Below are 13,143 nucleotides of genomic sequence, written 5' to 3'. Positions count from 1 at the left end.
TCCAGCATTGGAGGCAGATGTTTTACCCTGTGAGCCATCAGGGAAGCCCCTAGTCTTTGGAGGCCCAAGACAAATGTTACTTTCTCAATGAAGCTCTCTTAGACCCCTCATTTGAAATTCACCTTTCTCTGGAAATCTCATTAAACTTTGAGATGAATTTGGGACACTTCTCTTGTTTATCTACCACTATACCATGATTGCTAAAAAGCAAGAAACATAACCTATTTATCTCTGTATCTAACATTTCTACACTTGAGGGTCTTGAACACAGCACACACTTAACTCATGTTGGTGAACTGTTTAACTGAAGTTTTTTTCTTCAATATGACAATCCTTAATCTGATATGTCCCTGCTGCTGCTGCTGCTAAGTCATGTCAGTCGTGTCCGACCCTGTGCAACTGCAGAGACAGGAGCCCACCAGGCTCCCCCATCCCTGGGATTCTCCAGGCAAGAACACTGGAGGGGGGTTGCCATTTCCTTCTCCAATGCATGAAAGTAAAAAGTGAAAGTGAAGTCACTCAGTCGTGTCCAACTCCCAGCGACCCCATGGACTGCAGCCTTCCAGGCTCCTCCGTCCACGGGATTTGCCAGGCAAGAGTACTGGAGTGGGGTGCTACTGCCTTCTCCGGATATGTCCCTAGAACCTAGATATGTCCCTAGAACCCAGTGTTTTCAAAAAAGCCAAAATCTCCAATCTGACTCTATGTCCTGAACAATGTCTGCTTCTCTACCAACTGTACTATTAACTACCTTCTGTTTTTCTGTTTAATTCAAGATCAAGGAGGTATGCAAGCAGAGAATTCCAACACGGATCCCTAAACCAAAATCTACAGGCATCACTAAGCCTTCCCCTAAAGTTCCTCCAGGGCCTACGGATAAGACTGGCTGTGGGAAGCTACACATCATAAGGACTGTCACCTCTAACACTTTCCTCCACTTGGGAGGGAAAAGGTAAGTCATGCCAATGCAGGGCCTGGATACATTCACTGACAGAAATATCTCGGAACCTGGAGTTTCAAGCATGGAAGGACAAAGATAAAGGGCCACCTCTCCAGGAAATGGCGACGCAGCAGACAGACAGATGGTTCGTTCACAGGCTGCTGGGCCTGGTGAATGCCATCCTGAAGGAGCAGCACAGCTACCATTCTTTCACCTATGTATGCATATGCATACACATACAGATAAAATCATAGGCCCAGACACACACCCCAGATCCTCCCAACTCGCCATCCTGCTCATAATGCAACCCAAAGCTGGACATTAGCCCAAAACAGGACTGGATTTGTTGGAATACTTTGAAAATTTTCTGGCGAACCCAGAAGTAATTCTTCATTCCACAGAACTTTGCTAAGAATATGTGGTAGCAAGAATTCCTACTCTGCTTCAAGAAAGTCAGATTAAAAATGGCGGGTTGGTTAAAATCATACTTTAAGGTCTAAAAATATGACTTCTTTTGACCAGGATGGGGGTGGGAAAAAAAAAAAGTGGTTCTTCTTAGTTACAAGAAGGAAAGGAACAACAAAAATGAGTAACAGCCAAACACGTCCTTTTTGTGGCCTCCCTGGTAACTGCTGGGGTAGTGTGTACACTCGGCTGCAGGCACTTAATCTTCTGTCCTTTTTCTAGTAAGTTGCCCCTCCTGTATATACCAGGCCACGGAATCTCACTGCTAGGCTTGTAAAGCAAACCATTTTAGATTGATATCTGCACTTTCTATAGTAATCAGGACACCTGAGAGTCAAAGGTCACCAATACTGAGATCTTTTAGGGAGATATGAATCACTGTCTTGGATGTTTAAAAAAAAAAATTTATCATCTCATATGGCATTTTTTAAATTACATCTGAATCAACACTATAGAAAAAGCACTTGATTCAACAAAAGCTTGTGATCAGGAGACTCAAGTTCCAATTCAAAATTTTCACTCATTTGACACAGAGCTTGGCATTCATTAGCCTAGGCCCTGAGTTTCCAGAATGCAAAAACAGAAAAGCTAAATAATTCCCCTGGTTCCTTAAGTTCTGATCATCCATGACTACGTCCAACTACAGAATACTGAATTCAACCAATCATCTACAAGGCAGAGCTCAGGTTCCTGGCAGTAAACTAGTTATTTTCTTCACACTAAAAACTAGGGAAATCTAGAGAAAGAATCTAGAAAGCATCTAGAGAAAGGTGTGTCTGTAATTTAGTGTGGGCAGAGTAACACAATGATGTTTTAAGACAAATGTATTTTTGACATGGGACACAGTTACATCTCACAAAGCTTCAGTCAGAAAAAAAAAAAAATTCTAGAAGAGTATGACCCAAGGTTTTCTGTACTTCAGCACCAAGAACTGGAGGCATGATCCTGGAAGAAATCCTCCTGGTTAAGGACAGTGCTTCAGCTCACTGTCCTGGGACGCAGTCAGCAGAGCAGGAGCAAAGGAACTGCCATTTCCACATTCATACAGCCAAGCCCACTCCAGTGCACTGATGTCACTATACAAATGCCCCTGGGGCCCACTTCAATTTCAGGGAATTGGAGATGGGGCTGAAAGCCTGGGCAGCACTGAGCTATGCAAGTCAAAAAGAGGGATGACGTGCAGCAGTCAGCAGGCAAGTGGATAAGGGGAAGGCAGGGGGGTTAATTGGATTAAAGACACCAAGTGGAAAAGTCTAAGCTAAAGGAAAGCAGTAAGAGAACAATGGAAGGAATGGATTACAAAAGATGATAACCCACTGACATGACAATAATACGAGACAGTTCAGAAGGAAGTACAGGGCAGTAACAGGTAGATGGTGAAGTGGGGAAAAGTGGAGGGTGCTTATGACCGTGCCTGATATTAGCAGGTAATATTCAGCAAACAGAGAATGAGTGAATGAGGGACAGAAAAGCCATTCAGTTAGGAATTAAGTGAGAAAATGTACTAAGAGATAGCAATGGTACATGACAGGGTCAGGAAAAGCGGTTATGCTGCATAACATTCAACACTGATAATTATGCTAATACAAAGAGGAAACACTGAACCTCGTAGGGTGGAACCCAAACAGACTGGAAAGAAGCATGAAACAAAACAGGAAAAACAAGCACCAACAGTACTCACAGAAAAACACAACATCCTGGGAATATTTTACCTTGAAGATGAGCAAGCAAGCAGCAGAAATCCATCTTTAAATGGATTTTATTTTCTTGGGCTCCAAAATCACTGCGGACAGTTACTGCAGCCATGAAATTAAAAGATACTTGCTCCCTAGAAGAAAAGCTGTAACAAACCTAGGCAGCAAATTAAAAAGCAGAGACATTACTTTGCCAACAAAGGTCTGTATAGTCAAAGTTATGGTTTTTCCAGTAGTCATGTATGGATGTGAGAGTTGTACCATAACGAAGGCTGAGCGCCAAAGAATTGGTCCTTTTGAGCTGTGGTGTTGGAAAAGACTCTTGAGAGTCCCTTGGACTTCAAGGAGATCAAACCAGTCAATCCTAAAGGGAATCAGTCCTGAATATTCACTGCAAGGACTGATGCCAAAACTAAAGCTCCAATACTTTGACCACTGATGCGAAGAACTGATTCACTGGAAAAGATGCTGATACTGTAGGAGACTGAAGGCAGGAGAAGGGGCCAAGAGAGGACGAGATGGTTGGATGGCATTACTGACTCGATGGACATGAGTTTGAGCAAGCTCCGGAAGTTGGTGATGGACTGGGAAGCCTGGCGTGCTGCAGTCCATGGGGTCGAAAAGAGTTGGACACAACTGAGTGACTGAACTGAACTGAATGCTATTTAGACAGGTCTTTAAAATAACAAAATCTATTCTAACAAAAGGATTACCAGCCAAAAACTATACTTCTTATTTTAAAGCAATATGTAATATGGTAAAAATGCATGAACAACTTACAACCAGGGTAAATTCAACAAAATGGTGTTTGACCTGTAACACAACCAAAATATAAAGAATTCTGCCCCCTGAGCATAATCCTGTTCCTGCAGAAATATGCTCCTTCTAAAAATAATAAAAGAAGCTATCCTAATAATTTTAGAGTGCTTTTATTAGGTTAAATTTTTTGAAAACAGATAAAAATACAAGTGAACAAAGATACATTCAAATTGTGAAAAAAAAAGTTTAATAACCTGATATTTGTATGCTGCAGTCTTTCCTCGGCTCTTCATTTAACTTCAATGATTTCTGAACTGATCTTGTAACTTTTTAGAATCAAGTGTCTGATTTTAACAGGAAATATTGATCTAATGTCTGATCTAATACACTATTGATCTAGTGTCTGATCTAATACATGACTGGCAATTATGGGCTAAGTAATGGAGGATCTGATGTGATGTGGAATTCTCTTTGGGACGTGTTTCATGATATGTGTCATAACACTGGGGGTCTGACACTGAGTCTGAGGCAGGGATCTGCAGCCCACAGGCCAAATTCAGCCCACTGTCTTTCTGTATGTTCTGCAGGTTAATAGTTTTTATATTTTTAAATAGGAAAAAACATCAAGAAGAATATTTTGTGAGATGTGAAAATTACATGAAATTCAGATTTCGTTGTCTATGGATAACATTCTATTGGAACACAGCCATGTTCATTTGTTTACATATGTATTATATGATCATTTTTACACTACAATAGCAGAGCTGAGTAGCTGTGACACTGACTGGCCAAACACAGCTTAAACTATTTACTATCTGGCCTTTTGCAAAAAAAGTTTCCTTACTGCCGTTCTAGTGTGATCTAGACTAATAAGGAACTCAACAACTTAAGAAGAGCTTAATCAACTAATTGGTAAAAGCAATGCTAGCAATTTAAGAATGTGATTAAAAATTCCATAAAAGCTGATGAAAATGAAAAAACTACATTTCAAGCTTGCTTGTGATCTCTTTTGTAAAATGTATACTTCTACATATGCACTAAAGTGTTCAATTAAAGAACACCAGATAAGAACAGATCAAAGGATTTATATCACAAAAATAACGTAATGTGCTACTGCTGAATCTGAGTGGAGAAATTATTTCTAGGCCTTCTAAATTTCTGGTATTTTCTAAGACAGCAGAACTACTATACATGTTATTTAGAGAAAGATGTGTAAATCTGCACCTTTAAACATTCATAATTTTTGTCAAGAACCACTTCTTTAGGGATTCCCAGGTGGAGCAGTGGTAAAGAATTCACCTGCCAATTCAGGAGACGCAAGAGGCGTGGGTTCGATCCTGGGTCGGGAAGATCCCCTGGAGAAGGGAATGGCAACCCACTCTGGTATCCTTGCCTGGAAGATTCCATGGACAGAAGATCCTGGCGAGCTACAGTCCATGGGGTCTCAGTCAGACATGACTGAGCATGCATGCATACCTACACATACTGCTTGTTCCATCATTTCCAAGAATCATAGAAATTGTGTAAGTAAAGTAAAACTTGGTCCATTAGTTACAATCTTCAAGTACAGAACAAAAATGTTGTATGCTCTCTCTTCTTTCTTTTTAAAATTTATCCTATTCCTGTTTTCTGCCCTTAAACATCTGTCTTAAAATAATATTACTTGCATTTTGATTGAACCATATCAATGTGTAAATCTCATAAGGTAAACAGATTATGTTTTTTCCTCTAACTCCATTGCAATTTCTAAAAGAGGGCCAAGCATGAGGGCTCAATAAATGATTTTGAAAACAACATGCTCTGAAATTGATCCTCTGATGTTTGTTATCAACATCAACTGTAAATAGTCCAAGTCTGAATTTTACATGCAGAGACAATGCTTTACAACATCTACCGTGCCTGGATGCCTATAGGTAAAATTAATGCTATAAGGCCTAACTTTGATGTTAGAAAAGCAAAAAAACACAAAAACTTAAGCTATTTATGCTTAAAAAATCCAAGGTGTGCCCCAACTTCACTACTTCCAGAAGGAACTTAGCATAAAGCAATGTGATTTTTTTAAGGATAAAGTAATATTACAACAAGAATATTTATAATGCTTACTTCAGCAATTTCAAACAAAATGAACAATCACAAAGATTTCAGGTGATAAAAGCCATCATCACTGGGAATTACCAGCTCATTTACAAAGCAAAAGTCTTCTGTCCTTTCAAATACAGAATTTCAAAACATAAGTTAAAAACTAAACCCAAATGTGGTTAGAATGAAACAGTAGTAGACACAGTTGTAAAACACGGACTTCTAATACATTTTCAGAAAGAGAAAAGCAACATCTGCCAAATTTAACAAAAGCCTGAGCAAGATGTTAACAACACTTCCAGTGGACCAAGTTTCTTCAGATGTAGAAATCCTATGTTAAAGTCTCCAAGATGTGGCTGGGAAATACTGACAGTTAATTTCTTAATGAACAAATTCTTAATGAGTGTCTTCTAAGTAGCCCTGAGGATACAGCAAAGAACAAGATAAACAAATCTCTGCTCACATGGTACTTATGTACTAGTGTGGGAAGACTGCAATAATTTAATAAGGAAAATAATAGCTGGTGACCAATGCTCTGATGAGAATTACTATAACATGATAATGTAAGTGGATAGCTACTCTAGACTGACTGAACAGAAAGGGCTTCCTATTTACTATGTTTGAACTTAGGTCTTAATGTCAAGAAAAGGCCAACCATTCAAAATTCATTAGCTACTGCAAATGGATAGGACAGAATGAGCTTGGTCAGTTGCGGCACATTAAGAAGGCTGGTGTGGCTGGTACAGCATAACCTACAGGAGAGTAAGTAGGTTCCAGCAGATAGCAACCATGGTAAGCAATCCAGGGGGGAAGCCACTGACAGGTTTAAGCAGGAATGTGATGAGATTGATCACTACAGCTGCTGAGTGAAGAATAGAGGGACAAGATGGAAACTGGGAGTCCTGTTAGTTTACTGCAGAGGTTTAGGCAAGGGAGGACGACAGCACATATTCAGATGATGTAAACAAACAAGCAAAAAAATAATAATAAAAGGAAAGATAAATTCAGGATGTGTTTTGGTGACAGAGACAAGACTGGATAGATCAGATGTAACAGGTGAAAAAAGTAAATGAATAAATCAGAATATTCCTAGGCCTTTGTGAAATTGGTTAATTGGTGATTGAATTTACTGAGATAGGAAAGTCTGGAGAAAAAGCAGATTTGGGGAAAAATTCAGGAGTTGAGTCTCATTTATATTTAACATTTTCATCAAATCAGTAAAGACTTCAAGAAGACAGCCAGGTATATGAGCCTCGTGTTCTAGGGCCAAGTATGAGTGTCTGAGAAGAGACTGCTCTGAAAAGTCCAATGGTGCAACCGGATTATTTGCATCTCACAGTAGTGAGTGTTCTTTAGAACAGTACACTTTGGGAGACTAAGAGTTAACAGACAATTTGACAACAATGACTTACATAAACAAAAGGTTTATAAACTATTATTTTAGAGATGAAATTGTTATCATTGATAATTAAATAACTTTGAGAAATTTAAGTGCACAGACTGGCTTCCTGACTGCCTGTCTATGAATCTCTGCCTCTCCACTTACCAACTGAATAACAGTGGGCAAATCACTTAACTACCTCAATTTCCTCCTTAAAAAAAAAAAGGAGATAATAGTAACTATATCATGGTTATAGAATAATCTGTGAAGATTAAATGAGCCAGTACATGGAATGCAATCAAAACTGTATCTGGCAAAGAGCCACCACTCAACAAGTGCAAATCAGTATTGTCACCTGTGATCTCCCCGCACAGCACACAGAAATGTCTTCATACTTCAGTTTTCTAGTTAGATGCTGAGTAAGAGATGGCATCAGTTCAGTTCAGTTCAGTCGCTCAGTCATGTCCGACTCTTTGCGACCCCATGAATTTCAGCACGCCAGGCCTCCCTGTCCATCACCAACTCCTAGAGTTCACTCAGACTCACGTCCATTGAGTCAGTGATGCCATCCAGCCATCTCATCCTCTGTCGTCCCCTTCTCCTCCTGCCCCCAATCCCTCCCAGCATCAGAGTCTTTTCCAATGACTCAACTCTTCGCAGGAGGTGTCCAAAGTACTGGAGTTTCAGCTTTAGCATCATTCCTTCCAAAGAAATCCCAGGGCTGATCTCCTTCAGGATGGACTGGTTGGATCTCCTTGCAGTCATCAAAGGTTTAGAATAAGCCAGGGAAACATATGAAAAACCCGCCTCAAAAGAAGTGGAAGTGAAGAGTCCTGCAGTTTGCTAAAAATATTCTTTTTAAAAGTAAGTTATACATGTGCCAGTCATTCCTAAATCCATGTCTCCAGATGCAACCCTGGAGCTGCAGACTCATAAACCCAGCTGTCTACTGGACTCTTGAGTTGATAATTTAGTGAGCATATTATTGGAATAAAAAGGGAAAACAATCAGTGTTCTCTTCAGTTTGTGAATGACTGACTGCTTCCAACAGCAAGAATTCTCTGCTCTGCTCCGTAAGTCACAAAAACCGGAATGTGAGTAACATTCAGCTTCACACTGAGAAAGTGCCCAGTTTGGTGAACTGCACCTGGTCACTTTAGCACTAATGTTTTGGAATCATGATTCTAATGCGTGTACTGTTTACTGTATGTATTGCAGTAATTATGTGTTATGTAGTATTACGTGTAGTTGTTTAGTCACTAAATCATGTCCCACTCTTTGCAACCCCAGGGACTATAGCCTGCAAGTCAATAATTTCTTAAGGTAGGCAAGGAATAAAGCAGAGAATAAGGAAATAAGTGAAATGAAGTGAAATGAAATATTAGAAATCACTAGAGTATTCCTAGGTTCTGTTGCCTGAGGCAGATTGGGCAGCACACACCTCAGCAGAGGCAACTCTCAGTTGCCTTGTCCTGGGTCATGACTCCAATCCCCACCAATGATGATGCCAACAGACATCTCAAGTAGACAGTCCCAGCAAAATTCTAAGAGCACGGCTTTCCACTCTCAAAAAGTGTCTAGACTGGATGAGAAATTGTATGTCTACTTGTGTACATTATCACCAAAAGTCCTGTAGCATGCATTCACTCATTCAGCTAATATCTACTAAACATCTACCAAGTGCCAGGTCCCATGTTGGCCTCCAGTACGATTCAGGATTCTAGCACAGGCATACCTTGGAGTTTCAGTTGAGTTCCAGGCCACCACAATAAAGTGAGTATCACAATAAAGAAAGTCACATGAATTTTTTGGTTTCCCAGTGTGTATAAAAGTTACATTTCACTATTCTGTACTCTATTAAGTGTGCAATAGCATTACATATAAAAAGAGTACATACCTTAAGTAAAAAATAATTTATTGCCAAAAAAGGCTAACCAACAACAGGGTCAATGCAAACCTTCAATTGTTTTTTAAAAAAATGTAGTATCTGTGAAGCACAATAAAGTTAAGTGCAAAAAAAAAAAAAGAATGACTCTAGAAAAACAACAGGTTATGAAAAGACAAACTGCTGCTGCTGCTAAGTCACTTCAGTCATGTCCAACTCTGTGCGACTCCATAGACAGCAGCCTACCAGGCTCCCCCGTCCCTGGGATTCCCCAGGCAAGAACACTGGAGTAGGTTGTCATTTCCTTCTCTAATGCATGAAAGTGAAAAGTGAAAGGGAAGTCGCTCAGTCGTGTCCAACTCTTCACGACCCCATGAGCAGCCTACCAGGCTCCTCCGTCCATGGGATTTTCCAGGCAAGAGTATTGGAGTAGGGTGCCATTGCTTTCTCCATGAAAAGCTAAAAGATATATGCAAAAAAAGGTCATATGTAGATCAAGACCTTTAGTAATGAACTCTGAATTACAAAGCACATCCAAGAAGTCATGAAAACAGCAAAAACAGTTCATTTATTTGACAACAGATAGCTGGATGAGATTATATGCAGTATGTGTCAGGATTTGGGCATCCATGTGTATATATAGCTTCCTCTTAGAAAATGTACGTAAGAATTCATAACCACGAGTGTTAGGCTTTTGTGGTAGATAAATGTAGACTTTTGAATCAATGACTAAATGTTCCATCACCTTGCCACCATAAGCATGAACTGGGAACAGGGGATTTCCAAGGAAAGATGTTTACTTTCATAGGCAAGTAGCATAACACATCAGTTTTAAAAAGAACCCGCCTGCCAATGCAGGAGACGCGTGTTCGATTCCTGGGTTGGGGAGATTCCCTGGAGTAGGAAAGGACAACCTGCTCCAGTATTCTTGGCTGGAAAATTCCATGGACAGAGGAGCCTGGTGGGCTACAGTCCATGAAGTCCCAAAGAGCTGGACACGACTGAGCATACACACACAGTGCAACATACACAGGAATAAAGGCATTTTACAACTATCTTTTCTTTCTGTGACTTAAGGCACTATTTCTCTTTTAACTTTCAAAACAAAATATAATGCACACATTTCAGACTGATGTTTCTCTATTAACACTGGTAGGATTAGGAAACTTGGATTGGTACAACTGTGATTTCTTCTGAATCAGAAACATTATTCAGATTAGTCAGACAAATCACCAGTAACTAATCAACCAAGCAGATCTCAAGGAAGCACATACACTTACCTATCTTCAAAGCAGGTAACAAAGCAAAGGCCTCTGATAAATTTAAGGTTGGCAATTTTCAAAGCCCAGACTTACAGTTAGAAAGAACCTAAAAAGTAGGGTGATCCTGGAGACTCCAACATACCTTGATGGGAATCCTGGCAACTTAGATGAGAGAGGCTGTAGCACTTCACAGTTCTATCTAGGTTCAAAGTTTAAAACTCTTTGTTGGTAAAACCCTTAAAGAGGCGATCTCTAAGAATCCCTCACTTTACAGATTGTGACCCTGAGGACCAGAGAAGTCACACAGTAATGTGGGAAGAGTGTGATCTTAAAAGTCAGGTGCTCTTGACTAACCTCTTGCCAGATCTCTCCCTTGTCTGTCATTTAAACATAAAGGTAACACTTACCTTTTAGGCATGTTATGAATATTAAATTAAAATGCTTACTTTTTAAGCATGTTATGAAGATTAAATGAATTCATATTTATGAAAATATCTGGCATACAGTAGATACTCAATATCTGTTAATTTCCTTCTTTTCAAAGGGTGACTAACTTCAGAGACATATAGCTGGCAATGGGCAAGAAAAAGGACTAGAACCAAGAATTAAGTTTCCCCTTTACCACTCAAAAAGTGTTTACTTCTTAATTAGCCTTTATCCTTGAATCGTGCCATGAAATATAGTTCTTAACACCTCAGTTATGAGAGGCAGGGTTTATTAAACGTGAAATACCACAACCCACAAAAAAAGGTATTTGTGCCTTCAAGCACATACATCTGCTAAAAACAAAGCAGGGTCAAGAAGTTTAATCAAGGAAGTATTATATTGTCAACCTTTGTAAAAATGCCATCTGCTCAGGTTGTACCTAAAGCCTGTCCTTCTGGAAACAATGCTGTAGTAAATAGAATTCTGTTGTTTTTAATGGCTATTTCTCAACTGATATTTCAACATTAGTGTTTGTAGCAAATATGTATCAACTGTCAATTATGTGCAAGGCCCTGTGGACTCTACAGACATAATCAGGCTTTGGCTTTTTCTTCAAAAAATCGTAGAATCTAGTAAAGAATAGAGGCAGACCTTGAAGAATGATTTTTTTTTTTTAATTGTATATTAAGCCAGGGACTTGAAAAATTCAAGGCCAGCCTGTGGTTAGGAGTTACTTAATGTTTTATTTAATGCCATCTACTCAAGGATAAAATGTTCACTGCACTGGCAGTGGGTACACACAACGTAATAAACACTGTCCGAAGTGTGTTAACTGAATTCTAGTCTTGTTTCTGACACCAACCAGCTTTGTGAACTTGTCATGTTATTTGATAGCTTTAGGTCTCATGTTCCTTAGCTGTCAAATGCGTGAGTCCAAGCGAATCTCCAAGTTTCAGGTTCTAAAAGTCCAAATTACATGATGATGATGATGATGATGATAATGACAGCAAGAAAAACTAACGCTTATATTTACTGCGCACATGTTATGTACCAGGCACTATGCTCAAGGGCAACATTTGCGTTATCTTCATTTAATCTTCACGACAATCTTACGAAACTGGCATCATTATCCTTATTTTACGGATGAGGAAGAGGAGGCGAAACAGTATTAAAGGGCTGTAGGAGCGACCTGAACAGAAGCAATCTGAATCTAACCCAGGAGTTAACCCTTAATCGCTACGCTCAAACTCCCACTCTCCGCATAAACTGTCTTATCCATTAAGAAATAAGGAAAAACAGAAACCAGCTCGGGAAGGGATTCCTCCTGGCTAGAGGGCAGATCTGAGTTACTGTTACACTTGTCTGTTTCACGTGTTAGTAGATCTCTTGCCCCACTTGCTCCGCAGCGCTCGCGCGCTTCCACAGAGGCGCGCACCACCGCGCGACAGACCGCGGCCACTGCCAGCGGCTGCGCCGGCCCGGGCTGAGGCTCACGGAAGGGCTGGGGGTGCGGGAGGCCCCGCAGGAGCGCGGGCAGAGTGGGTACCTGGGCTGCTGGCTGCTCCTGCCGGCTGGCTCTCCCACCACTCGTCTCCAAGGTCGTCTGCCATCTCCACGCGGGACTCGGCCGGGGCGGAACACCAGGGAAAAGCAGGCGCTAGCCGGGATTCGCGCTGCCTCAGAGCCGGGTAGCGGGCGTTGCAGCACGCGGAGCCCCTACTCAGACACTGTCGCCTCCGCCCCGTGGCGATGACATCATAACATCGGCCCCGCCTTCCCGGCAGCCGTGTCCAACTCGTCGCAGTTTCTACACCGGTGTGGACGAGCAGGGTCAGTTTGAAGACTTAAAATAAACCCGTACAAAAGCCAAAAGAAGAGAAGACACGTAAGCAAAAATAAAAGTGTATCAACTTTTTAAATGCTTATTTTAAAACTTTTTGTTTAGGTTTTATTTTTGCCGAATAGATATTGTCGAAAGTGCGAGACAGAATGCTAAGACAGTTTTTCTCCATTCAGTTTCAAAGGCTTTGGGTCGCGGGAGAAAACCATAGCACGTGGATGTGTTTTCGTCTGTATGTTACAGTTTGGGCGTCAGTATTTTGCACTGTTTGCTTTTTTAAAAAACGTGCACAAGTCATGACCATGAATTTTGGACCTTTGTGGTAGATGAGAGTATTGCTTTTTAAAAATATATATATACGATATGAGAGAAGAAAATGTTCACTGGTCCAAAAAGGATTGCCCACGGACAG

General features: G+C 40.5%; 2 protein-coding genes across 5 annotated transcripts in view; one reads left to right on the top strand and one right to left on the bottom strand.

Annotated features, from left to right (window-relative positions):
- Positions 1-4,015, top strand: part of FILIP1L (filamin A interacting protein 1 like) — a 312,163-nt gene extending 308,148 nt beyond the window's left edge. For all 4 annotated transcript variants that reach the window (XM_069551097.1, XM_069551104.1, XM_069551112.1 and 1 more), the window contains one exon: positions 777-4,015. In XM_069551097.1, coding sequence (XP_069407198.1) covers positions 777-956 — 180 coding nt within the window. In that variant the 3' untranslated portion in view covers positions 957-4,015. The remainder of the gene's footprint in view (positions 1-776) is intronic.
- Positions 1-12,664, bottom strand: part of CMSS1 (cms1 ribosomal small subunit homolog) — a 398,161-nt gene extending 385,497 nt beyond the window's left edge. Inside the window, exon 1 of the mRNA XM_069551147.1 lies at positions 12,438-12,664. Coding sequence (XP_069407248.1) covers positions 12,438-12,501 — 64 coding nt within the window. The 5' untranslated portion in view covers positions 12,502-12,664. The remainder of the gene's footprint in view (positions 1-12,437) is intronic.
- Between the last annotated feature and the right edge of the window lie 479 nt (positions 12,665-13,143).

This window comes from Ovis canadensis, chromosome 1, assembly GCF_042477335.2.
Source record: "Ovis canadensis isolate MfBH-ARS-UI-01 breed Bighorn chromosome 1, ARS-UI_OviCan_v2, whole genome shotgun sequence".
Lineage (NCBI taxonomy): Eukaryota > Metazoa > Chordata > Mammalia > Artiodactyla > Bovidae > Ovis > Ovis canadensis.
This window is presented reverse-complemented; position numbering and strand designations above follow the sequence as displayed.